The following is a 22,187-nucleotide window of genomic DNA, read 5'->3' on the forward strand; positions in this document are numbered from 1 at the left end:
GCTGGGGCTGACCCTGCCTCAGTTTCCCAAAATAGGGCTTGCACATGACCACCGCCCGAGGAGGGCGAGGATTCGTTACAGGGACGTGCGATAGCTCCGGGTCCCAGGCAAGGACTCAGTAGCTCCTTCTCCGTCCCGACCTTTTCCTCCTGGGATTTGTTTGTTTTGATTCCTCCCTCTTTTTTTCCAGCAGGGCTTGTTCTCTCCCGTTCCTCCGCACGGGGCCTTTTCCCTGTATCCGTGACCAATTCCCCCTTTTCTTTCACTTTTTCTATGCGAAGGAGCGGGACCGCGGAGCCCGGGCAGCGTGCAGGGACTTGTCCCCAAATATTGCTCGTGGAATACACTTCTTCCTCCCCCAAAACTGTTGGGAGAGAGATATTGAGACTGAGTTGCACAAATGTGCAGAAATGTGCCCTGTTACCCACTAAACCCAGCCTTGCTGCAATTCCTCCTGCGGACCCGCCGTCCGCTTAATTAATCTTGGTGTCCGGGCAGTGTTGTGCTCGGCTCCATCCAGGGACCTCCTGGCCGCTTCCCAGTGTGGCTGTCTCCTCCCGGCTCCTCATCCCCGTCCCGCCCCGCCCCGCTGCTTTGTCCTGCAGAAATCCGTCCCTTTTGGAAAAAGTCCTGGTGCAAGTGTTGCAAGCAGCCAGTATATTCAATATCTGTTTTCCTCCATCGCTCCTTCCCAGTAAAGGTCCGGTAATACCCGCCCCACGGGCGCAGCATCCTGGAAGACGAGGGTCATCTCGCAGCAGGTTTTGCTGTACCAGTAACCCCTGCGATGCTCGTCCAGCTCTGCCGAGCATCCACCCGGGTCTCTTTTGCATCACCGCTTCTCAGGTGTCTCCCTCATTAAATATCCAGGTGCTGGATGGTTTTCCACTGCAGGTCTCTCTCGTGCATTCTTCCAGGGTGAATCAGGCACCGTTTCCTCTCCCTGTTTCGAAAGGCTCTGTTAAATCCTGCCCAGTCGGCTCTGCTGTCATGATGGATTATGTCAGCCCGCGAGTTGGCAGCCAGCACATTTTAAATACCTTGTGCTCCTCAGCCAGCCGGATTTTTTGCATATCCCCCATCTTAAAAGTACCACGATAAAAAAAAAAAGTGCATTCCCATTCTTTGCTTGCCTCAAAGGAGTTCAAAGTGGAAGCGATGGGTTTCAATGCTTTCAAAATTTGTTTCTAGACACTTATACATAACAAAACCCTCCTTCACCCCAAGGCTGGCTCTCGCTGTTTAATGCACAGAGCCGCTTTCATGCTGACCGTGGGCTCGGAGATGTCCCCAAGATCTCTGCGAGCTCATCCCGTGCAGTGCCCCGTCTGACGTCTCCCGTGTTCCTTCGGCTTTAGCAGGAATTAATGAGCAGGAGCGGAAAGCTCGGGAGCCGCTTCCAGGCTTTATTCCAGCAGGAGAGGCTGAAGGAGCCAGTGGGGGACACTGAAATCCCAGGCTGCCTCCCAGGGATGGCAAAGGGCCGTCCTGGGCGAGCACTAGAGAGCCCGGTCCCAGCGCCGGTGGGACGGAGGGTGCCTGGTTAGGGTTAGGGAGGGTCCCTGGCCAGGCACCCTCCGTCCTGCCGGCGCCCGGGGCTGGGACTGGGCTCTCGCAGCAGCAGCCCGAGACAGGAGGAGGTGAATGGTGATGGAGTCTGACAGCAAGCGAGGCCAGCGATGGTGGAGGAGAGCTCCTGGGGGCAGCGGCAGCTCCTGGCTGGGCGTGTTGGGAGCTGCTGGGGACAGGCAGGCTGCCAGGATGGAGGCTGCCGCAGGCAAACGGGGAGGGGGGAAATGTCTGTGCTTGGTGTTGGGGTGGTGCTGGGAGGGTCTCCAGCACCCGGTGGATGAGAGCCCTCCCCATGACGATGGCAAGTGCCTGGGGGCCCTGGGGGCCCTGGAGTCCGGCGGGACGGTGAGTGGGAGTTTTTCTTCCCACGCTCGGCTGATGCCCCTTGTTTCGAGTTTGCTGGAAACCAGCTATGGAGCAGGATGGTTTTCCCCATTCCCCCTCGCTAGCTGGGTTCGCTTGGGGGACCAGTAGCAGCGGGAAAACCCCCAAACCCACCTCCCTCTTGGGCAGTCGCCTCTGCTTCGTGGTCCTTGCTGCTTCTGGCCCCTCCGTGGAGGATCCACACTGCTGTGGGGGAGAGCAGACGGCGTGCCGGTGCCTTTGGGATCCCCGTTTCTGGGGGTGCGGTGGACTGCGCTCTGACGTGCAATGGGGGGAGAGGAGGTGGGGAGGGGATTAAACAGCATGCGTGGTCCTGCAGAGGTTTGGGCCTGAGGTGCCGGCAGCTGAGGTGCAGGCAGCTGGACCCTGCTCCTCGCTTGCTCCGGGGAGCAGCCGGGATGGGTCTCGGAGCGCTCCCGGGCTGTCCCGCAGCGGTCCCTGTGCCCTGGGGCTGGGCTCTGCCTGGGCAGCGATGGGGACAGGGACAGCACGGCTGTGGCTCAGCTGGGCTCCGGCTGCGTTGTTGCCTGACTTGTCCAGGATTTTGCCTGCGTGCGAGTCTCACCTGTCTTGGGAAAGCAGCAACATGAAAGCACTTTGCAGCTGGAAGCATGCGGCTCTGATAGCATCAGCGGTGCTGGAAGCCATCGGATGGATGCGTGGCACACGGGTGTGGCCAGTTAAGGACTGTGGTTTTCACTGGTGCTGGCAGCAGGGTTTCCGTTTGCCAGCGATGTTTCCTGCATCACTGCCACCAGCCTTTGCTCCATGTCCTGCGTGCGAGGGGACCCGAGGCTCCGCAGTCAGCCTCTCCTGCCCTTGCCTGCCGCTGGCTTGTCTTCGGAGGGGTGCAGATTTCCTCTAGCCACTGTAACCTTCCCGCTGGCCATGCCCTGCCTGCTTGCCTGCCTGCCTGCTGCCTGGGCCGCTGCCTCTGCTCCCTGTCCCTGGCTGGTGACAGGGTGGTTCTCAGTGGCTGGGGCCAGCGAATCCCTGCTAGACAGGGGAGAGGACAAGCGTGGGGGAGTTACAACAAGTTGCTTGTCAGGGTGACTCTGGAAAAGATTAGCCAGGGAGAGATAAGCTTGCAACGCCTTAATATTGTTAGTAAGCAGTAACTGTGCATTATTATTAGCTCAGACGATAGCGTGGGTGCAGGGTGGAGAAGTGTAATCTGGTTAGAGACCCACCCAAAGGTGGGGAGAAGGGGCAAAAAAAAAGGAAGAAAAAAACCCCATTTCTGCAGGAGATGAGAAGGGGGAGCGTGCCGAGGAGCCGCTGGCCCACGGGCACCCCCCGGGTCCGGCGTCGGAGGTGCCTCGCTGCAGACCTTCCGTGTGCGACTCGGTGACGCGCCCCTGTCCCTGCGTGCTCCCTGCGATGCTCGGGGACACGCTCCCGCCTTCCCCCGGCAGCAGCTCGGCTCCTCTCGCCCTCCCGGCCAGGGCAGCAGGGCTCCTGCCGGCAGAAGGTCTGCAGAGGGATTATATTTAGAAGAAAAGGAAGAGAGGTGGTGATAAGGAGGCCCCCGTTATCTCCCCGCGTGCCAAGCGGGGCTGCGGCTGGGTCCTGGCTCCGGCATTTCAGACCCGGGAAATGACTTGGGAAGAAGCTTTGGGCATGCAGGCGGGAGCGGAGAGAACAGCCCGGCATTGTCCTTCCCGTCCCCAGTGCAATTAACTGGAAAACAAGACGAGGAAAAACAAGCCAAGAGCCTGCCAGCGAGGCAGTGCCCGGCTCCACGGGGTGAGCCTGCGTCCGCACCCCCAGCCCGCCGGCTTGCTGCTGCTGCTGCCGGGAGCTGCACCGTGCTCTGCACCGCCTCTTGCTCGCTTGCAGGAGGGAGCAGCTCTCCCCTTCCTCTCTGGGAGCTTTCCCAGCAGCTTTGCTGGCCATTGGGACCACGGGACGGTGAGGATTTTGCTGGCACGGAGCTGCCACGCCGGCGGCACCCTTGGCTGGGAGCACCCGGAGAAGGGCGAGGAGCAAGGGAAGAGCGGGTGAAGCAGCCGTTGACGTTGCGGCAGGGTTTGTGGCGATGCCCCGGAGGAGGAACGGCCGGTGCCCGTACTGGGGGCAGCGGGTGTAGGAAGTGATGCAGTTGGGAGGAGCTGCGGCTGAGAAGTCACCCACCCGCACCCTTTGGGGCCAAGGTCAGCGAGTGGGTGGTGCCGCCAGAAGACCCTTCCCCAGGAGCTGGGAGGCAGCCGCCGCTTTGCTGGGACCCAACGCTCCCCATCCCGGGCTCGGGCGATGGAGGAGCGGCATCTCTTCGGGGAGGGGAGGCGGCTGCGTGCCTGCCTGGTGTGCCGGATGTGCTGCATCGGTTAGTACCCACCGCCTTCTCCTTCCCAGCCTGCAGGCAGCCCCCACCGTGCTGCCGGCACTGCGCCGTGGCTGGGGTACGGCTCAAGCTTTATCCACCCCGAATTAATGCCAGGGTTGGGAAGGGACACAGCACCGTGACTCTGGGGGGGATCGGGTGAAGTAAAGGTCCCTAAAAACACGTGGGGGTGACGCAGCTTCCTATTGCAGGCGGCGGCCGGTGGTGCCAGGTGGTGGCTCTGTGGCTTGGCCACATCGTCCCGGGAAGCCATGCCGGGCCCAGAGCCTGGTGGGGCAGGGAGCGAGGGCAGCCGAAATTCAACCAGCGGATAGTTTTCGGCACCTGGTTGCGTGCCTTGGCCGGGGGACAGAGCGGGACGCAGGGGAGGTGATGTGCCGGTGGTGTGCCACGTGTTTTACTGCGGTGCTTTCGGATGGGGGAAGCCGTGGGGTGGAGGAGGAGGAGGAGCGATGTTAGATGGTGCTTTCAAATCTGCCTGGATTGAGATGTGGGGAGGGAGGTTTTCCTGAGGGCCCCTGGAGCCGTGGCTGCCTGGCCGGTGCAGGGACCCCCCAGTGACCCCCCACCCCGGGAGGGGGGCTATGGGGCCATGCGGGCAGGACACGCAGCGTGGCTGGGGAGCCCGGGCCGAGAGATGCTGGTTTTCTCCCTTTTCTTGATTTTTGGCTTAAAACCAAAGGAAGAGGTGCTTCTGCCTGGTGGACCGTGATGTTGTAGAATCACAGAATGGTTTGGGTTGGAAGGGACCTTAAAGATCCTCTGGTTCCAACACCTTCCACCAGACCAGGTTGCTCAAAGCCCCATCCAGCCTGGCCTTGGACATTTCCAGGGATGGGGCATCCACTTCTCTGGGCAACCCGTGCCAGTGCCTCACCACCCTCAGCGTGAAGAATTTCTTCCTTAGATCTCATCTAAATCTCCCCTCTTTCAGTTTAAAGCCATTACCCCTTGTCCTATCGCTACCAGCCCTTGTAAAAAGCCCCTCTCCGGCTTTCTCGCGGGCTCCCTTCAGGTACGGCACGGCTGCTATAAGGTCTCCCTGGAGCCTTCTCTTCTCCAGGGTGAACAACCCCAACGCTCGGCCTGCCTTCACAGGAGAGGTGCTCCAGCCCTCTGATCATCTTTGTGGCCCTCCTCTGGACCCGCTCCAACAGGTCCATGTCCTTCTTGTGTTGGGGACCCCAGAGCTGGACGCAGGGCTCCAGTGGGGTCTCAGGAGAGCGGAGTAGAGGAGGAGAATCCGCTCCCTCGCCCTGCTGGCCACGCTGCTTTGGATGCAGCCCAGGATACCGTTGGCTTTCTGGGCTGCGAGCGCACATTGCCGGGTCACGTTGAGCTTCTCATCAACCAACACCCCCAAGTCCTTCTCCTCAGGGCTGCTCTCAATCCATTCTCCACCCAGCCTGTGTTTGTGCTTGGGGTTGCCCTGACCCATGTGCAGGACCTTGCACTTGGCCTTGTTGAACTTCACGAGGTTCACACGGGCCCACCTCTCCAGCCTGTCAGGGTCCCTCTGGATGGCATCCCTGCCCTCCAGCGTGTCGACCGCACCGCACAGCTCGGTGTCATCGGCAAACCTGCTGAGGGTGCGCTCAGTCCCACTGTCCACGTCCCTGACAAAGCTGTTAAACAGCGCCGGCCCCCATACCGACCCCTGAGAAACGCCACTCGTCGCTGGTCTCCACTTGGGCATTGAGCTGTTGACCGCAACTCTTTGAGTGCGACCATCCAGCCAATTCCCTATCCACCGAGTGGTCCATCCATCAAATCCGTGCCTCTCCAATTTAGAGACAAGGATGTCGTGCGGGACAGTGTCAAATGCTTTGCGCAAGTCCAGGTAGATGACATCAGTTGCCCTTCCCTTATCCACCAACGCTGTAACCCTGTTGTAGAAGGCCACCAGATGTCAAAGGGGTGTCTTAGGGTAGCGGGGCTTGGCCTTTCCCACTCTATCCCAGGGACCCCTGGCCTGGACGTAGCAGCTCTCGGGAACTTGGAGTCGCGTGCCGTGGCTCGGTACCGAGGCACTCTCTTTTCCTCCGAGATGATGATGTTAAAACCAGGCGAGCCCGTTTGGCACAGGACTGGCTGCCGGGGTTGCCCTGAGCCCTCCCCGCTGCCCAGGCGTGGGGAGGTGGGGGCTGAGCGAGGCCCCCGGTGGGACCCTGCAGCGGTGTGGCCCCATCTTACGCCCTCTCCTTTCGCCTTGTTTGCCTTTGTTTTTCACGTGATATTAGTTTTTGCGCCGAGAACGGGCAGGGCGAAGCCTGCCGACAGCTGCCCCATCCCACGTTGCTGTTTGGCATCGCCACGAATTGCCCGGCCCGTCACCCCGTGGGGCTGGTCGCCGCTCCTGCTGCTCCCCGGGACTGGGACCCCCCGGGGATGGGACCGGCGTTGTCACCCTGTCCTGCCGGCGTTCGGAGCCCCCCACGTCTGGCCAGGGCGCCCTCGGCTGAGCCGCGGGACGGAAATAAACGTTAAATCCTGACAATCCAATGAACCAAAAATACAGCGACAGAATAAGCTGCTCATTGCACCCGCTGCTAGTGCCCGGCAGAGGCCCGTTACGGGACATCTGTGGGGTTTATATAATGCGTTAAAGCCTGCCGGGAGCGGGCAGGGGAGGGGGACACCCTCCTAAAGCAGGGGGGCTCGGGCAAACCCCACCTCCCTCCCTGCGGGGGACAAGGAGGCACGGAGGTCGTGGCCGGGGGGGACACATTTGGGGGTTCGGTTGCCGCTGCCGGCTGCAGTTATACCCATCCCAATCATCCACGCTGCTTTTATTCGAATAACGCTATTCTCCCCCAAAAAAGCGGTGTATTCGGTTCTAGCTGCGCGAATGCTCCTACCTCTCTGCCCGAGCGAGACGTCGGAGCCGCGTGAACGGCCCCGTCCTGCGCTAACCCGTGAATAAGCAGCCTCTGTTCCCCTGCGGGCGCAGGATCCGTCCGGCGGTCCTGGCACCGGCGGCGATTCCTCTGTCTCTTCCCCTCATTTCAAAGTCATTTGAGTTTCTGCATGAGAAACACTGACCGAGAGCCGCCTTTGTCTTCTTTTGACAGATGAACGGGACAGAGTCCAAAAGAAAACCTTCACTAAATGGGTCAATAAACACTTGATGAAGGTAAGAGTCACGTATTTTATTATAAAGCTGGTTAAATGACCGTCTGTCTGTCGGTTCTGGCTCAGGGCTGGCAGATAAATACCTTTTTTAAAATTTTTATTTTTTTTTTTGTCTGGGAATTTTTGCACTGGATTTGAGTGTTCGTACGCATCTGTACTGAGAGCAGAGACGGTTGCGGTGGAAATGTGCCGGTGCCTTTGGAGGGCACTGTAACATCACCACCCAGCCCTTTCTATTGCATTTGCCTCCTCTGCACCCAGTCCTTGCTTTAACGCGAGGCTGGTGCATCCCCCCGCCTGCGGCGGCGGGGGCGAAGGGGGCGAAGGAGGGGATCGGCGGGGGCGAAGGAGGGGATCCCGGCTTTTTTTTGTCTTTCGAGGGATGCTCCTGCGTGGAGAGGAGCCCCAGAGCACGTGAAGGGAGATGCTCGCAGCCATAAGTAGCTAAGCAGGATTAACATCGCACCGCAAGGTGCCTCCTGCTTTTCTTGGTTAATGCCAGGTGTTTTTTAATTAATTCTCCATTTGGGGGAAAAAAAAAAAAAAAAGTCATTTGGGCATTAGGTGTCAGCTGTATTTTCCTGCCAGCTTTGCAGACCTCTGCGTCAAGCTTTTGGCTACTTTCTAAATCTTACAAAGGAGGGGAAAAAAGAAAACTCTTGAGGCCACCTGCTTGAGGCTGCTGTGGGAAAACATCTGGGGTTTCCCAGCTGAGTAAGACCCCCGGGCGAGGTCTGGGGGAAGAGCGGGCACGGAGGCGGCCTGCGGTCAGCCTGCTCTCGCAGCCGCGCTGCCCCGCAGAAACCCCCTCTGCTCTCAGATGGCAGCTGGGCGCCGTGTTTTGGGAGACGCTGTAAGGTAGCGTAAGCAATTAAACCACCGCTTCGGGACTCGGCTGCCCTTTCTGCAGAGGTCTGAGTGCGATATTCCCGGATTGCCTGGAGTACGGATGGTTTAACAGTTTGCTTTCGTGCGTAACGTTGGCAGCAGCTTTTGCCAGGTCATTTGGGAAACGGGAGGCCGCTTTCCTTAGCGATAATTCTGGAATAACCGTTTTAAATGCCCGCGGCTTGGAGGGAGACGGCTGCTTGCAGATGCCGCTGCCTTCCTCCCGCGCTCTTGCAAGCAGCGGGAGAGCGCGGGAGGCGCGTGGATCTGATGGCTTTTCCTCCCCGGCTCTCCGCAGGTGCGCAAGCACATCAACGACCTCTACGAAGACTTGCGAGATGGCCACAACCTCATCTCCCTCCTGGAGGTGCTGTCGGGAGTGAAGCTGGTAAGTCCCCACGGCCGGGCCGCGACGCTGCTGCCCGCCCCGAGGCCCCCTCCGTCCTCCCCCTGCTCCCCTCCGCTCCCAGCCATCAACTGTCATTTCTTATGCCATAGTTTTGTTTTCGAATGTCTGTCGTTGTTTCTTTTATTGTTATTACTATTATTATTTATTATTATTTTATTTATTTTCACTCAACATGGTGCTCCCCGGGCTGGTCTCTTGGATACCACCAAAGCGAGTGATTACGGTGCCCTGGGTAGAGCCCTCTTTTTGTGAAAGCTTACACGCCTTCATCTTCTGGATTTGGCTCCATATTTAAAATAATGGATAATAGTGGCTTGGACTACAACTGTTTCTGTGAGAGCGCGCCCAGCAGCTTAGCTCAGATTTGGCGGAGGGCACGCTCCTCGCTCCTGCCCCGTGCTCGGCTCTTCACGAGTTGGGTTTGTAGCAGTTGGTGGCGTGCAAACCTCTTCCTGCATCTTGAGCATCGTAGAGTCCCCCTCCTTCCTCCTCCTCCTCCTCCTTCTCAGGCTGACACATTCACTCAGCTCTGGGAAGATCCTGAATGCTGCAGCAGAGTAGCACAGCAGGAATTATTTTAGTTTTCCCCTAAAATAGGATCTGGGTAAAGATCTCCCAACTCCCTCCGTTACCCTCCCGAGATGCCAAATCAGTTTTTGTGGGGGCTGAAAAATTGGATCGAGCTATTTGTGATCCAGACAGTTTCCTTCTCTTCACTTTGGCTTTCAAAGCCAGGGAAAACTTCCGTGCTCGAGCCCGGGGTGTGCCGGAGATCCAGCCGCCTTCATCCCCGCTCTTTCGTTTTTCCTTTTACCTGGGTGTTGCATTTTGGTTTCCATTCTGTCTCCCTGTTGTGTCACCCTCCCATCGCCGCTGTCCCTCCCGTCCTCGTTAGCAAATAGAGCCGCCAGCTCAGAGGAGCCTTCGCCTGGTGAGAGCGCCGGCCTGGTGCCGTGCAAGCAGTGAAGAGCGTGAGGAGGAAGATGATGATGATGAAGAAGTAGGTTGAGTTGGCCCCGGCCGCAGCCTATCCCTGGCGGACACTGGAGTGCCGTCAGATAGTCCAGTGCAGCCCAGCATCTCCGGAGGCTCCAACCTTCCCCTCTGTGTGGTTTTAGCCGGGGTTTTTGGTAAAACCCACCCAACTCGCCCCGAGCGAGGGTCTGCGGAGGGGAAGCTGTAAGAGCGGAGAGGCGCCGCGGGCCTCGTTAGCGGGCTGTGTTCACGTTAACTGGATTATCTGCGCGCGCATTGCGGTGTTGGCCTGCGGGCAGGGCACGCCACCCACCTGGTGTGACAGCATGTGTCCCCGCCACGGGGCGGGAGGGGACAGGGACGCGGGTCCTGCACGCTGCTCCTGGCCGGGCCCCCTCGGGGGGCTGCGGTGACGGCTGCTCACCTCGCACTGCATGGACAGGCTCCGGGCACGGGCACCTTCTCGTGGGGCTGGTGCCACCGTGGGGTCCGGGCCACGACTGGCAACCCCGTGCATGTGAGTGGAGGTGGGAGCGAGCACAGCGCGGCCCCAGCTGAGGGTTACCCCGAAGGGGCCGGACCCCAAAACCTTGCTGAGGTGCAAGAGAAGGTGTGTTTTCCAGCCCCCTTGCTCTGGGTGATGATTCCCTTGTGCACGGTGTCACCTCCCTCCTGGAGCAGCACAGAGGAGCTCCGGTTCCCTGCGGCCCTGGAGACGTTCCCCCTGCAGCGATGGCTCTTCCCCTTCGGGCTGGGGAAGGAAGGTGCCTCAGAGGTGTCCTTGCGGGTCAGAGCACCCTGGTGGCACCTCCTGTTGAGGCCCAGACTGGGATTTGGGCGTTGATCCTCTCCCTCCTGCTGATTCGGAGCAGACCCAGCATCCCACGCCGGCTGGCCGGGCTCCCGTGCGGAGGTCGGAGCTGCGCGCCCAGCCCTTCCTCTGCTCCTTCCCTGGGCCACGGCTCAGCTGCTGGGATCCTCGGAAAATCCCCCTCTTGCAGCAGCGGCGACAAGCACAGCCCAGGGCGTCTCATTTCTCCCCTCCCCACGAGTTCAGAGATGGCACCTGGAGCAGCGGCCCCTGCCCGCACGCGGGAGGAGCTGAGCCGGGTCTGCAGGGGCCGATGCCGAGGTCGGGGTTTCTCCGCCATCAGTGGGGACCCGCAGCCGGTCCCTGCCCGGGTCCTCACGTCCTGCTGCGGAGCAGATCTGCTCTGCTTCCACCTGGACGGGTCGGACTCCGTACCCGCTTGGGTGAATCTCTCTGCTGAGCCCTCTTCCCAGTTTGGCTGACCGTGGGATGGGTGAGATCCTGCCCTGGGATCTAGAGGCTGAGCCAATCCTGCCTGCTGCTGGCAGCTGTGCAGCGCCCAGCTCAGAGCCTGGATATGGACCCTTGGGGTCTCCTGGCACCCAGAGGAGGTCGAGATCTCAGGGTCTTCCCACCTCCGTGGGCTTTTTGCCCTCTTTCAGCAGGATGGTGCGTAGCGATGACTTTATTTGCCTCCAGAGCAAAGAAGATAGACCAGGGTGGATGGAGTGCACGGGGGGTCACACCAGCACGCTGAGCGTGGGGGGCTGCCCCGGGCGGCTCCCGGGGGCATGTGGGGGGTGGCTGTGCATGTGGGGTGCTGCCGGCCCGGCCCCGCGAGCCTGACCTGACGCTGCCGCCTCTCTCTTGCAGCCGCGTGAGAAGGGGCGGATGCGTTTCCACCGGCTGCAGAACGTGCAGATCGCCCTGGATTTCCTGAAGCAGCGACAGGTAAGGGCTGATTTAGGCTCATCCAGAAGTAGAGCTGGGTTCTTTGCAGTTCTTTCTCCTGGTCGGGGCTCGGGAAGGGCGTCGAGAAGCAGCATCAGCCTGTGCTGGGGTGTGCCGGACCCTGCAGTGCCGGTGCTGGCTGAGGATGGCTGCCAGGGGACTTTCCCCCATAGGCGTTGTGTGCTCTCAGAACCGCCCATGCAGCACAAAAACTAGTATCAAAATGAAGGATCAGACTCCAGTTCTGGGAAGGGCTTTTCCAATGTCACAGACAGTCACTTCTGCGCCCCGAAAGCCTCACGCAGGGCTTCCCGGCAGATCCCGGCGGCGGGGACGGGCGGCTGCGGCACTTCCGTGCCTTCCCACCAGCTCAGGGGAGATGGGGTAGCTGGCTCCTGCTCGGCCCCACGCAGCCGCGGCCTCGGTGCTCGCACAGCCATGTGCCTCTGTGCGGCATCACCCCTCCGGACAGCAGCACGGACCTATTGCCCAGGGCAACATCGCCCTTTGGCTTTTCGAGGACAGGCTCCCTCCGCCGAGCTTTTGGGAGGTGCTGGCCCCGCAGTGCCTGTGCAGCTGGCAGAGACCAGGGATCCTCCGCACCCCTGGGCAGATCCCGCCCGGAGCAGTGGGATGCATCCCGAAACTTGTTGGCTCTGCAGGTGAAACCCCCGCAGCCGGGTGTCCTGTTCCGCCTGTTGGGTCAGGTCTCCCCGCCGTGATGCTCCTCAGATAACGCCACGACGATGATAAATTGTACCAGTTCATGCTGAAGCAGAGATTTTTCTCTCTGCTGGCCTGAGGGCGCTGAATAAATTTGAGCACGTGCCCCACTCCAGGGAGGGTGAGCCGCTCCCCTCCTCCTCCCCGGCCCCTCGATAGAGACATTTTGCCGAGGGCTCTTGGGAGCTTGTTTCTCTACTTGGATGAAACAGCTTTTTCCTTTGAAGTGTGACGGCCTGGTGACAGTGGCCTTGCTGGGACGTCTTACCCCAGATGCTCCTGCTAGAGGTTGTGGGGTCTCCTTGAGTGCTGGGGAGCGGGGACGCCCCCGTGGGGAGCCCACCGGGGAGGAGAGCCCAAAGAACGTGGCGGCTCGCGGGAAGGCGGCTGCAAGGAGAGCAGGAGCAGCAGCCGGGCAGCACCGCTCCGGTTTGCATCTGCTGGAAGCGCCGAGGCTGGTGCTCCCGGTGCTGCAGGCATCTCCATGGGGTTCAGGGACTGCACGTGCATTTAAACCAGCTCTAGAGCAAAGCAGCTGGGAGGGAGCAGCTCTGGGACTGCGTGGGGCCGGAGTCTGCCGGGACAGGGGCTTTCGGTGGGTGCTGGGGAAGGGCCCTCAGTGAGGGCAGCGCTGGCGCTCCTGCCTTTGTTAGGGCTGATTGATTAGCAGCTTGGTTTTGAACCCAGGAGGGGGTTAATAAAGCTCGGCCATCCTCTTTTAACCATGCTCTGGTCTGTAGCTATTAAATTATGCACTAGCGCTCAGGGCTTTGGGGACGAGGCACTTCTCCATGTGAGCTGAAATAAAGCCATTAAGTGCTGGGAAAGCATTTCTAGATAGAGAGTGCTAGAGATGTGAAAAATCCTTCCTTCCCCGTCCCTGAGCAGGAGCATGGGGTGGCCTCGCCGCTTCTTTGGGAAGCGCTGGGGTCGCGCGTCTCCGCTCCCTCCCTGCCGGAGCGTTTTGGGGTGGCCCTGGGGACGGCGTGGTCAGGGACACGTCCCCCCACGCTCTCTGGGTGAGGCTGATGGGGAGCTTTGTTGCTTCTCTTTCAGGTGAAACTGGTGAACATTCGCAATGATGACATTACGGACGGCAACCCCAAGCTCACCCTGGGGCTCATATGGACGATCATCCTCCACTTCCAGGTAGGTCATGAGAGCTTCTTGCTGAAGGACACGGGGCGGACGGCGGGAGCACGTTGTCTCCCCAGGGTGCTGGCGTCTGTCTCTGCGTGCGCGTGTTTTGTGGCGATGCCGGCACGCGGATCGGTCTGGAGGATCAACACAACGTTGCAGTGTCATGGAGACCGGTGTCGGGGAATAGCAACGCCCTTTTCTCATCATTTACATAATGAAATCATTAACGATGGGTTGTGTGCGGTGGCCTCCCGGTTGGCACCAGGGTTGTTGGCGGGGGCTGTTTGCTCAGCTGAGTCTCTGGAGGAGAAGAGCAAATTTGGCGGGGGCCGCGGAGGGGACAGGCTGAGCTCGTGCCCGTGCAGGGCTGTTATCCCAAGGCGTTCCCAGCCCTTTGGGTGGTCGGCGCAGCCACGGGATCCTTTATTGGGATGGAAAATGTCAGCTGTGCGACAGCGGTTCGGGACAGGGATGGGAGAAGCTCTCTGGCCCAGCTGGGGTGCTGGGGAACGCACTTAGGACCGTCTCCAGCAATCGTGTCCTATAGATGCTCTTGCAAAACAGGGTCTCGGGTCTTTAATAGCCTCAAATTGTCCGGTTGTAGCTTTGATGCCCTCAGGGGGACGACGCGTGGCCCCTAATGCCACCACGGCCTTGCCACATGGGGCTTGCTCAGTGGTGCTGCTGCCAGCAGCTCGTTAGCGATGTGACATTATCTCTGGGGCCGTCACCGCCGCGGGACTGAGCCCCTGGGAGCTGCCGCGGCGCGGCTCCCTGCCGTATCCCTGCTGGTGTCTCTCAGGCGAGACTAGTGCTGGCTTTGAGACCTCGTAAGGAAGCTTTTCGTTTTTGGAGGATGAGTGGGCAGTGCCCCGGGGAGCTGCCCCCTCGCCTGGGCCACGCGTGTGCCCCGTGCCAGCGCAGCCAGGCTGGCCCCACGCGCTGGGTCAGCCCCTCCTGACCTGTATTTCTCGGGAAGAGGCTTTGGGGGGGAGCACGGAGATAAATTGGGTGTAAGGCTGCTGATGAGGCGCTCTGCTGGTGTTTTGGCCCTGCGAAGCAGCCAGGGTCGAGGAGGGTTTGGATGCTGATGAGTCACCGTCGTCTCCGGTGGGGCCCTGGCTGGTGGCATCCTGTCCCCGCTGTCCTCGGGGTGGCCCTGCTCTGGTGCGTGCTCTGCTGCAGGGGACCAGAGAGGGGACGGCAGAGCCCAGGCAGGAGCTCCTGGGTCGCCTCCGCGCCCAGCTGGGAGGGGACACTGCCACCCTGCCGCGGGGGACAGGGCGGGTGACGTGGGGGGGCCCCCAGGGGAGCTGGGCTGGTACCGGCGAGCCTGCGCGTCCTCTCCCCGCCTGCGCTAACGGGATTTTTTCTGCGGTGGTGGCTCCATTGTGAACCTCTTAATCTCCCCTGTCCCAGTGCCGCTGCCTGGGGGCAGGCGGCTGGGAGAGCCCTGGGGAGGGGTTCGGGGTGGGCCAGTGCCCCCTGCTCCCTGTTTTCTGTCTTCTCCCAGCTTTTGGCATGTGTTCCCCTTCTCTGGTCCCTCCGAGCTGGCGAGAGGAGTCGGGGTGCTGCATGCTCCTCAAACCTCTGCCCTCGGTGGGGTTTGGGGCAGGAGCTGCAGGAGAGAGGCAGGACATGGGGCCGGACTGGGACGGGAGCATCGACGCTGTCGTAGCCTTGTGGCACCCCGCGACGGCGGCTCCCTGAAGCGATGCCGGGTCCCCAGGGCACCTTGGGCTGCCCCTCCGTGCCCCGAGCTGGGTGAGCCTGGCAGGAGGGTGGGCATATGAGCCGGGCTCTTGGGGCTCTCAGCATTGAGAATTAAGGAGCAAACCTCCGGAATTGGAGAGAAACACCCCTGCGGGAGCCGGCGCGACGCGTCCCCGTTGGCGTGCATGCAGAGCCGCTCTGACTCCTCCCTGCTTTTTTTTTTTTTTTCCCCATTTCTTTCCCACCCCTTCCTTTATGCTACCTTTGCCAACCTTCCCCGGGTTTTGTGTTTTTTATCTCCCCCACCTCCCCAGCCTCTCCTCCTCCTCCTCCCCGCTCCGCTGCCTGATTCCTGCTCCCTGTTTGTGTTGGCGAGGGCCGTGCTCCAATTACCTCATATTTGGAGAGAAGGACGCCGCAGCCAATCCCCGCTCCCTCTGCTTTTAGGTCAAGTGATTTCTGAACTGCAGTGAGATGCTTTGAATTTGTCTTCTCGCAGCGCCCAGGCTGTAAGATGGCTGTCTGGAGCGGCGGCGGCAGGGCTGGCGGGGGGGAGCGGAGGCGAGGGCCAGTCCGCGGCACGGTGTACGGCGTGCGTTTGATCCGATGAAGCCCGGCTCGGGATTTATTCGGGAGCCGGCGACTCGCTTAGCTGCGTTGCTGCCGGCGCCGAGGAGGAGGAGGAGATGGGGAATTCTCTGGGCTGTGTTAAAGAGCCGAAGGAAAAAGCTGCGGGAAAGGCACCCCTGTCTCCCAAAAAAAGGGTCCGCTTTAAACGGAGACGGAGGGGGAAGAGGAGAGCGATGCCGGAGGCAGCCCCACAGGAGGAGCCCCCAGCCCTGGAGGTCGCTGAGGATGAGGAGGTGCCGAAGTCGAAGGCAGCCCCCCGGCAGGAGGGAGGAGAGGAGCCCGCCGGGAGCCGGCATCACGGGGGGGACCCCAACCCGGTGGCCCTGCACCCCGGGCTCATCGTGCAGGTGAAGGAGCGGTTTCAGGGGGAGGTGCAGAAAGCTCGCCTGGTGCTGGAGCCCCGGCGGCTGGGTGCGGCGGGGGCTTCCCCGGAGGAAGGCACCACCGTCATCGCCCGCTTGCTGGAGAACCCGGCCGAGAAGGACTGCGAGAAGGCGGTGAGCCGGCTGGTTGAGCTGCAGAGGAGCGGTGCGGGCAGCCGCCGGGCCGTGCTGCTGCCCCTGCGCGGGGGGACCGATGGCCGTGTGGAGGGGCTCCTGTCCCCGGCGAGCGCCGTGTCCGGCGAGGAGCCAGCGAAGAGCTGGGAGCTGGGGGCCAGCAGCGCCCTGGATGCCTGGGGGAGAGGAGGCAGCAATGATCCCAGCTCCAGCGTCGTGTGGACCTGCTCCTCTGTGGCAGAGCCGGGCACCGTTTCGGAGCTGTCTACGCTGTCCCCCATGGTGGATCAGCTAGAAAACCCCAGCATGGGGAGAACCTCAGGGTTGCCATCATCTCAGGCCAGGGAGGGAGATGGGCATGGACTGCCGGCCTCCCGCAGCCCGTCCTCCTTCAGCGGGCGCAGCGGTGGTGCAGCCCGGAGCTCCTCGGGGTACGGCAGCGACCCGGCACGCCGGCCGGCCAAGGGCACTGGAGCTGGTGGGACGGCGGCGTCTCCCTCTGAAGGCAGCTGCAGGCTCGCTGCGGAGGGCTGGGCTCGGAGGGGGAGCTCGGGGACGGACGGAGGAATGGTCAGTGTCTGCGTGTACCCTCACCCCCTTTTTGGAGCGGGGTGGGGGACCCGGTTCAGTGCACCCCAGATCCCAGTGGCCCCTGGGGATGCACATCTCTGCAAGGTGCAACCTCGTGCTGAGCGCAGGCGGGAGGACTCTGGTGCAGAAAGCTCCCAGAGCCTTTTCCCCTATGAACGTCTCTGCCGGGAAAGCATCCCCCGGGGATCACCCTGTCCTGTACTCTGCTCCTGGCACGGGCGGCCAGAGAGCGGCTCTCGCCGGAGCCGTGGGTGCGGCCGGCACTCACACGGGCTCTCGGTGCCGTTGCGTTTGCTGTTGGCAGCGCGCTTGCTGTCGGTGGTGGCACGCGTGCCATCGGGGCTGCTGGGTCGGGTGCGAGTTCGGGGTGTCCCCTTTCTGCTGCCCGCACGCAGCTTCCAGGCGGGCGGCAGCGGGTGAACGTGGAGGCTCTGCCTGCTCCAAGGGTGCTCGAGGAGGAAGAGGAGGGGACGAGGCTGTGTTTGCTTTGGGAGCCCGTCGTTGCTGTTTGGAGGTCGCTCTTTGGGGCTGGCAGGGCGGGCTGAAGGTACCATCGGGTTTGGCCAAGCTCTGCACGAGGTTGGAGGGGCAGGAAAGGGGCTGTGGTCCCCGATACCTTTGCCGGGTTGGGACCGGTGTCACAGCCACGCTCCGGCCTTCAGTGTCCTGCCACCGGTTGCTTGATGCGCAAGGCTGATGTTGGAAGGGTTTGGAAGGGGCTGGCCCCGGGTCCTGCGAGTTTCTGCTCTCTCTTCTCGCCGGTGCCTCCCTAAATCTTTGTCCTGACACAGGCATGTGAAGAAAGGAGGGTGGAGCTGGTGCCGCATCCTGCGCCTCTGTAAGCACATCTCTAGGAGGGTCTCCTGCAAGGATGCCTTTGGGGAGAGGCCCAGTGGTTGGAGAACCCTGGTGCTGTGTGTGAACGATTAAAAATAAAGGATTTATCTGAGCTGGGTGCCGTGAGGAGCTCCCCGATGGGCAGCGGTGCTGGAGAGCCCAGGTGGGGCACAGCCGATGGGTGGGTTCGCAGAAGGTTTCATTCTGCTCTTAAGTAAGAGCTGCCAGGTAATCGATAAGGGGGTGCTGGGCAGGTTTGTGGGTCCCTCCCTGCTCCCGGCAGGCGTGGATGGTCCCATCCTGCTGCTCGCCCAGCGCATCGCCCTATCCATCCTGGCTCTGCTGCCGGGTCCCAGCATCCTTAAGGAAACCCAGCCCCGGGGCTGGAGGAGTTAAAGGCAGTGCCGGCGGTGTGGCAGCGGCTGACAAAGAGCAGTTTTGTGTGTGATGAGAGTATCAGGCTCGGGAGAGGGAGGTGAGCTGCAGCATACCAATTACACCGCCGCTCCCCGTGCCGAGCTCGGCAGCATCCTCCCCGCCGGCGGGAGAGGCGGCTAATCCTGCAGGTCCCTGCCACCTGCCTGCAAAGGGATCTCTGGCAGCCGGGACCCGTGCAACGCCAGCACCCAACTGGCTGTATTTTGGGGGGGAATAAAGCAATTGGGTGTTTTCAGGGCGGAGGGGGCTCGGAGGGGTGGCGGGTGGGGCTGGGTCCTGGCACACCTTCTCCCTGCAGCGCCGGGAGGAGGAATCCAGCGAGCAAACGGCCCGCGTTGCCTTTCCAGAGGCACCCCGGAAGATACGCGAGGCTTGCGTTCTCCCCTTTGTCTGCCCCTTAATTAAGGGGAGGTAATTGTACTAATTGGGGAGCTGGGGGGGGATGGGCGAGGAGGAGGCCGTGCCAATCAGAAATATGCTGGCATGCGGAGACACGTGCGTTTTGTCACGTGCGAGTCTGGGATTCGCAGCCAGTCCTGCGCGTCTGCCGAAGAGGGGTCTGTGACCCTCGGTCTCTTTTGTTGGGGAAGTGGGTCACGGCACCCCTGCCACCAGCACCCCCGGCACGGCGAGGCAGAGGGGGGACGTGACAGCCTCCTCCCCATCCTTGCCTTTCCCCGCCGGGATGGAGCTGGTGGCACCACTCCCGGCGGCTCCGCTGGCTGGAGGGCGAGGAGAGACCTCTGCTCCACGCGTGTTCTCACACAGCGCCTCCGAGCGCTGTTTCCCACTCCTTAAGTTGGTTTTGGTGGGGTTTTTTTTTTGTTACGTGATGCTCCAGGTAGAGCATCCCCCGCCACGCCGGCCCCGGCAAGGGATGGCGTCAGTGGTCCCTTCTTGGGCGCTTTCTCGCTGCCCAGCCACGGGTGCTGCTGGATGGGGACCGTTCCTGCGCGACTACCGGGTGCCCGAGGGTGCTGGGGCTCCTCGCGGTGGGTGCTGGGCAGGAGCGGGCAGCGAGCGGGGTTCTACAGGAGGGTGCGCAAGCATTGCTGTTGGCAGAGCGTGTTTGGGGCGGGAAGAGACCCGCCCGGGCCCCCGTCTTGCCAGGGCGTTGTGTTCCCGGTGAGCTGCGCCCCGAGCCCTGGCTGGGGGGGACGGTGCCGGTGTAATGCGCCGGGGCGTGCCGCGGGCTGCCGGCGGCGCAGCGCTGCTGTCTGGTGTGCTGGGAGCATGTGTGGCAGCAGCTGCTCCCGAGAGCGGAGCTCGGGCGGAGGAGCGGCTCCGGTGAGCTCGGTGGTGGTAGGAAGCCGGGGTCCGGCGGTGGCAGCTCCTGTGCCGGCTGCACCTCGTGCCCCGGTGAAATGGGCTGGCCCACGGCTACGCCTCCCTCGCCTGCCTGGATCTCCAGTCTGCCCAAGCCACGCCGCACCTCGGCACCCCGGTGCTCTCCTGCAGGCCCGGTGGTCCCTTCCCGAGTCTGTCGGCTCTGGGGTCCCCTCTCCCCCGCAGGAGTTTCCTCCCGCCCTTCCTGGCGGCTGCCAGGTCTCGGGCAAGTTCATGGAAACTGGACACGCCCGGTGCTCGTTCCTCCTCCTGCATCACCCCGTGGCTGTGCCGCTTCCTTACAGATCTCCGACATCTACATCAGCGGGGAGTCGGGGGATATGTCGGCCAAGGAGAAGCTGCTTCTGTGGACACAGAAGGTGACGGCGGGTTACATCGGGGTGAAGTGCACCAACTTCTCGTCATGCTGGAGCGATGGGAAGATGTTCAACGCCCTCATCCACAGATACAGGTAGGCAGGAAGGAGCAGCGGAGAGCATCGTCCGGGTGCGAGGAGGGGCTGGGGGCCTCCCGGGGGTCCCTGCCCACAGTTGGTGATGCTCTGTGCTTGGCGACGTAGGTAAGGCTTGCAGGGAGCAAGGTCTCTTTTACTGGAAATCAGTGCTTTACTGGAAACCTTGCGCTGTTTGCCGATGTCGTGACTCTGGTGCGTGTCTTGCAGGCCAGATCTGGTGGACATGGAGAGGGTGCAGATCCAGAGTAACCGGGAGAACCTGGAGCAGGCCTTCGAGATCGCCGAGAGGCTGGGGGTCACACGGCTGCTGGACGCCGAAGGTGAGCAGCCGGGGGAAGCGTCGGGCATGGGGAGATGCCAACCTCTCCACCCACTCTCATTCCTCACTGCCTTTCCGCTTCTCCCTTGTCAGATGTGGACGTCCCCTCTCCAGACGAGAAATCCGTGATAACTTACGTGTCTTCAATCTACGATGCCTTTCCCAAAGTCCCCGAGGGAGGAGAAGGGATCAGCGCTATCGTAAGCACCGCTGCGGGTTGGGATGCTGGGACAGCGATTTGGGAGGCAGCTGGTTGTTGTGGGAAGAGTTTGGAGGTTCTCTGGCTGCCGTAGCAGATGGCCAACGGGTGGAAGAGGCTCGGGGTGGAGGAAGGAGCTTCCCCATTAGCGTGTCTGCCCTGGGAACTGCCGGTGTGCCTGTAGGGCCGCGGCGTTCTCCAGGCTCTGCAGGTTTGACCTCATGGGAAAGCCGAGCTGGCTTCCAGGGAGCAGCTTGCAAGGAAGATTTTCCTCCTCCTCCCTCTACCTGGGATGGCATCACAGCAGGGAGGCACAGGCAGATGATCCACCCCGTAGCTGTGACCATGGCACCTCGGTTCCCTCTGCTCTGCTCGGCAGGGCCGGGCTCTGCCTCTTCCCCAGGGAGACCTGCCCGCCGGCAGTGCTCTGCAAGGGTGCTCTCGCCCCGCAGGAGGTGGATTCGAGGTGGCTGGAGTACCAGAGCCGTGTGGAGTCCCTCATCTCGTGGATCAAACAGCACACGATACTCATGTCCGATAAATCCTTCCCCCAGAACCCTGTAGAGCTAAAGGTAGGTTCTGGACAAGGTCCATCTGCAGCGTCCCATGTGCTCGGCACCGAGAGCTGGGTGGTGGCATTCCCCAGGGTGGTTTCTGATGAGCCTTTCTCATCCCAGGCACTTTATAACCAGTACATACACTTCAAAGAAACTGAAATCCCAGCGAAAGAGCAGGAAAAAGGAAGGATAGAGGAGCTCTACAAACTGTTAGAGGTAAGTATCATCATGGCTACCCGGAGGCTTGTAGGTGGGAGTGTTGTGCTTTTAGCAAGACTGAAGTGTGCTCAGTTCAGGTTTATTTTGGAATGGAGAACTGGAAATAACCCTCAGGGTAAATGATGTAGCAAGCAGCACGCTGCAGGAGCGGAGGCAGAGCTGTTACCTTAAAGCCCCGCTTTCCTCGCTGTAATCTCTCTCTCGCCAGCTCGAGGAGGTAGGAAATGCCATTCTGTTGATGTTTTCCCCAGGTGTGGATTGAATTTGGACGCATCAAGTTGCCCCAGGGCTACCACCCCAACGACGTGGAGGAGGAGTGGGGCAAGCTCATCATAGAGATGCTGGAGCGCGAGAAGCTCCTGCGGCCGGCGGTGGAGAGGTCGGTGCTCTGCCCATGGCAGGCAGAGTCCCCTGCGGGGACGTCCCCCGCTCCCCTGGCTGGAGGGACCTCCCAAAGCCTGTCTCTCATTCTCTTTCTCTCTGTCATTGCAGGCTGGAATTGCTGCTACAAATCGCTAACAAAATCCAGAATGGTGCTCTGAGCTGTGAAGAAAAGCTCACTCTGGCGAAGAACACGCTGCAAGCTGTGAGTGGGGGGGCTGTTATTTTCCCCCTCCTAATTTTTTTGTTTATTTTTTTGTTTTCCTGCCTCTTCTTTTATGCCCATCTCTTCCCCTCTCTTCTGTGTGGGGTGGTGGGTTCCCCTGGACAGCTCTCCTTTCTCTTCTGACGTTGAGCCTGGCCCAGAGGGGCTGTAGGGGCGGTGGTGGATACCTGGTGATCTATGGCACGAGGGCCTGGGGGACAGGGCAGGGGAACGGCCTTGCCGGGCAGCAGGCTGCCTCCGGGGATGCAGCTAGCGAGGCTGGACGTCTGCAGAGGTGATGGCTTGGAGGAGAACTGCAGTTCTGGGAAAGCTTGTTGTATAATGAGGCTTAAAACCCCCCCAATCTGTTTTATTTGTCTAAAAGACGGGCAGAAAGGACTCGGTTGCAGACTATAGCTACCTGGGTGGCGAGTAGATTTCTGAAGAGGGGTGTTTTGTTCGGGGAGAAAG

General features: G+C 61.2%; 2 protein-coding genes across 12 annotated transcripts in view; both read left to right on the top strand.

Annotated features, from left to right (window-relative positions):
• MACF1 (microtubule actin crosslinking factor 1) overlaps nucleotides 1-22,187 on the top strand; it is a 141,102-nt gene that overhangs the window by 24,116 nt on the left and 94,799 nt on the right. For 10 of the 11 annotated variants that reach the window (XM_082329574.1, XM_082329572.1, XM_082329580.1 and 7 more), the window contains exons 2-12: nucleotides 7,372-7,433; nucleotides 8,619-8,708; nucleotides 11,389-11,466; nucleotides 13,246-13,338; nucleotides 19,667-19,833; nucleotides 20,044-20,156; nucleotides 20,249-20,355; nucleotides 20,807-20,926; nucleotides 21,032-21,127; nucleotides 21,382-21,509; nucleotides 21,623-21,716. In XM_082329574.1, the coding sequence (XP_082185700.1) occupies nucleotides 7,372-7,433; nucleotides 8,619-8,708; nucleotides 11,389-11,466; nucleotides 13,246-13,338; nucleotides 19,667-19,833; nucleotides 20,044-20,156; nucleotides 20,249-20,355; nucleotides 20,807-20,926; nucleotides 21,032-21,127; nucleotides 21,382-21,509; nucleotides 21,623-21,716 (1,148 nt within the window). Of the gene's footprint in view, nucleotides 1-4,194; nucleotides 4,283-7,371; nucleotides 7,434-8,618; nucleotides 8,709-11,388; nucleotides 11,467-13,245; nucleotides 13,339-19,666; nucleotides 19,834-20,043; nucleotides 20,157-20,248; nucleotides 20,356-20,806; nucleotides 20,927-21,031; nucleotides 21,128-21,381; nucleotides 21,510-21,622; nucleotides 21,717-22,187 lie in introns of those variants that run through there. The other variant, XM_082329577.1, reaches the window with a different exon arrangement.
• Nucleotides 15,489-17,180, top strand: LOC309598669 (uncharacterized protein; the record flags this gene model as incomplete). The annotated part of the gene is made up of 2 exons (XM_082329430.1): nucleotides 15,489-16,780; nucleotides 17,156-17,180. Exons 1-2 carry the CDS (start codon nucleotides 15,729-15,731, stop codon nucleotides 17,178-17,180), a joined length of 1,077 nt encoding a protein of 358 aa, XP_082185556.1. The 5' UTR covers nucleotides 15,489-15,728.

Source organism: Platalea leucorodia (assembly GCF_965183815.1).
Source record: "Platalea leucorodia genome assembly, chromosome: 18".
NCBI classification, from domain to species: domain Eukaryota; kingdom Metazoa; phylum Chordata; class Aves; order Pelecaniformes; family Threskiornithidae; genus Platalea; species Platalea leucorodia.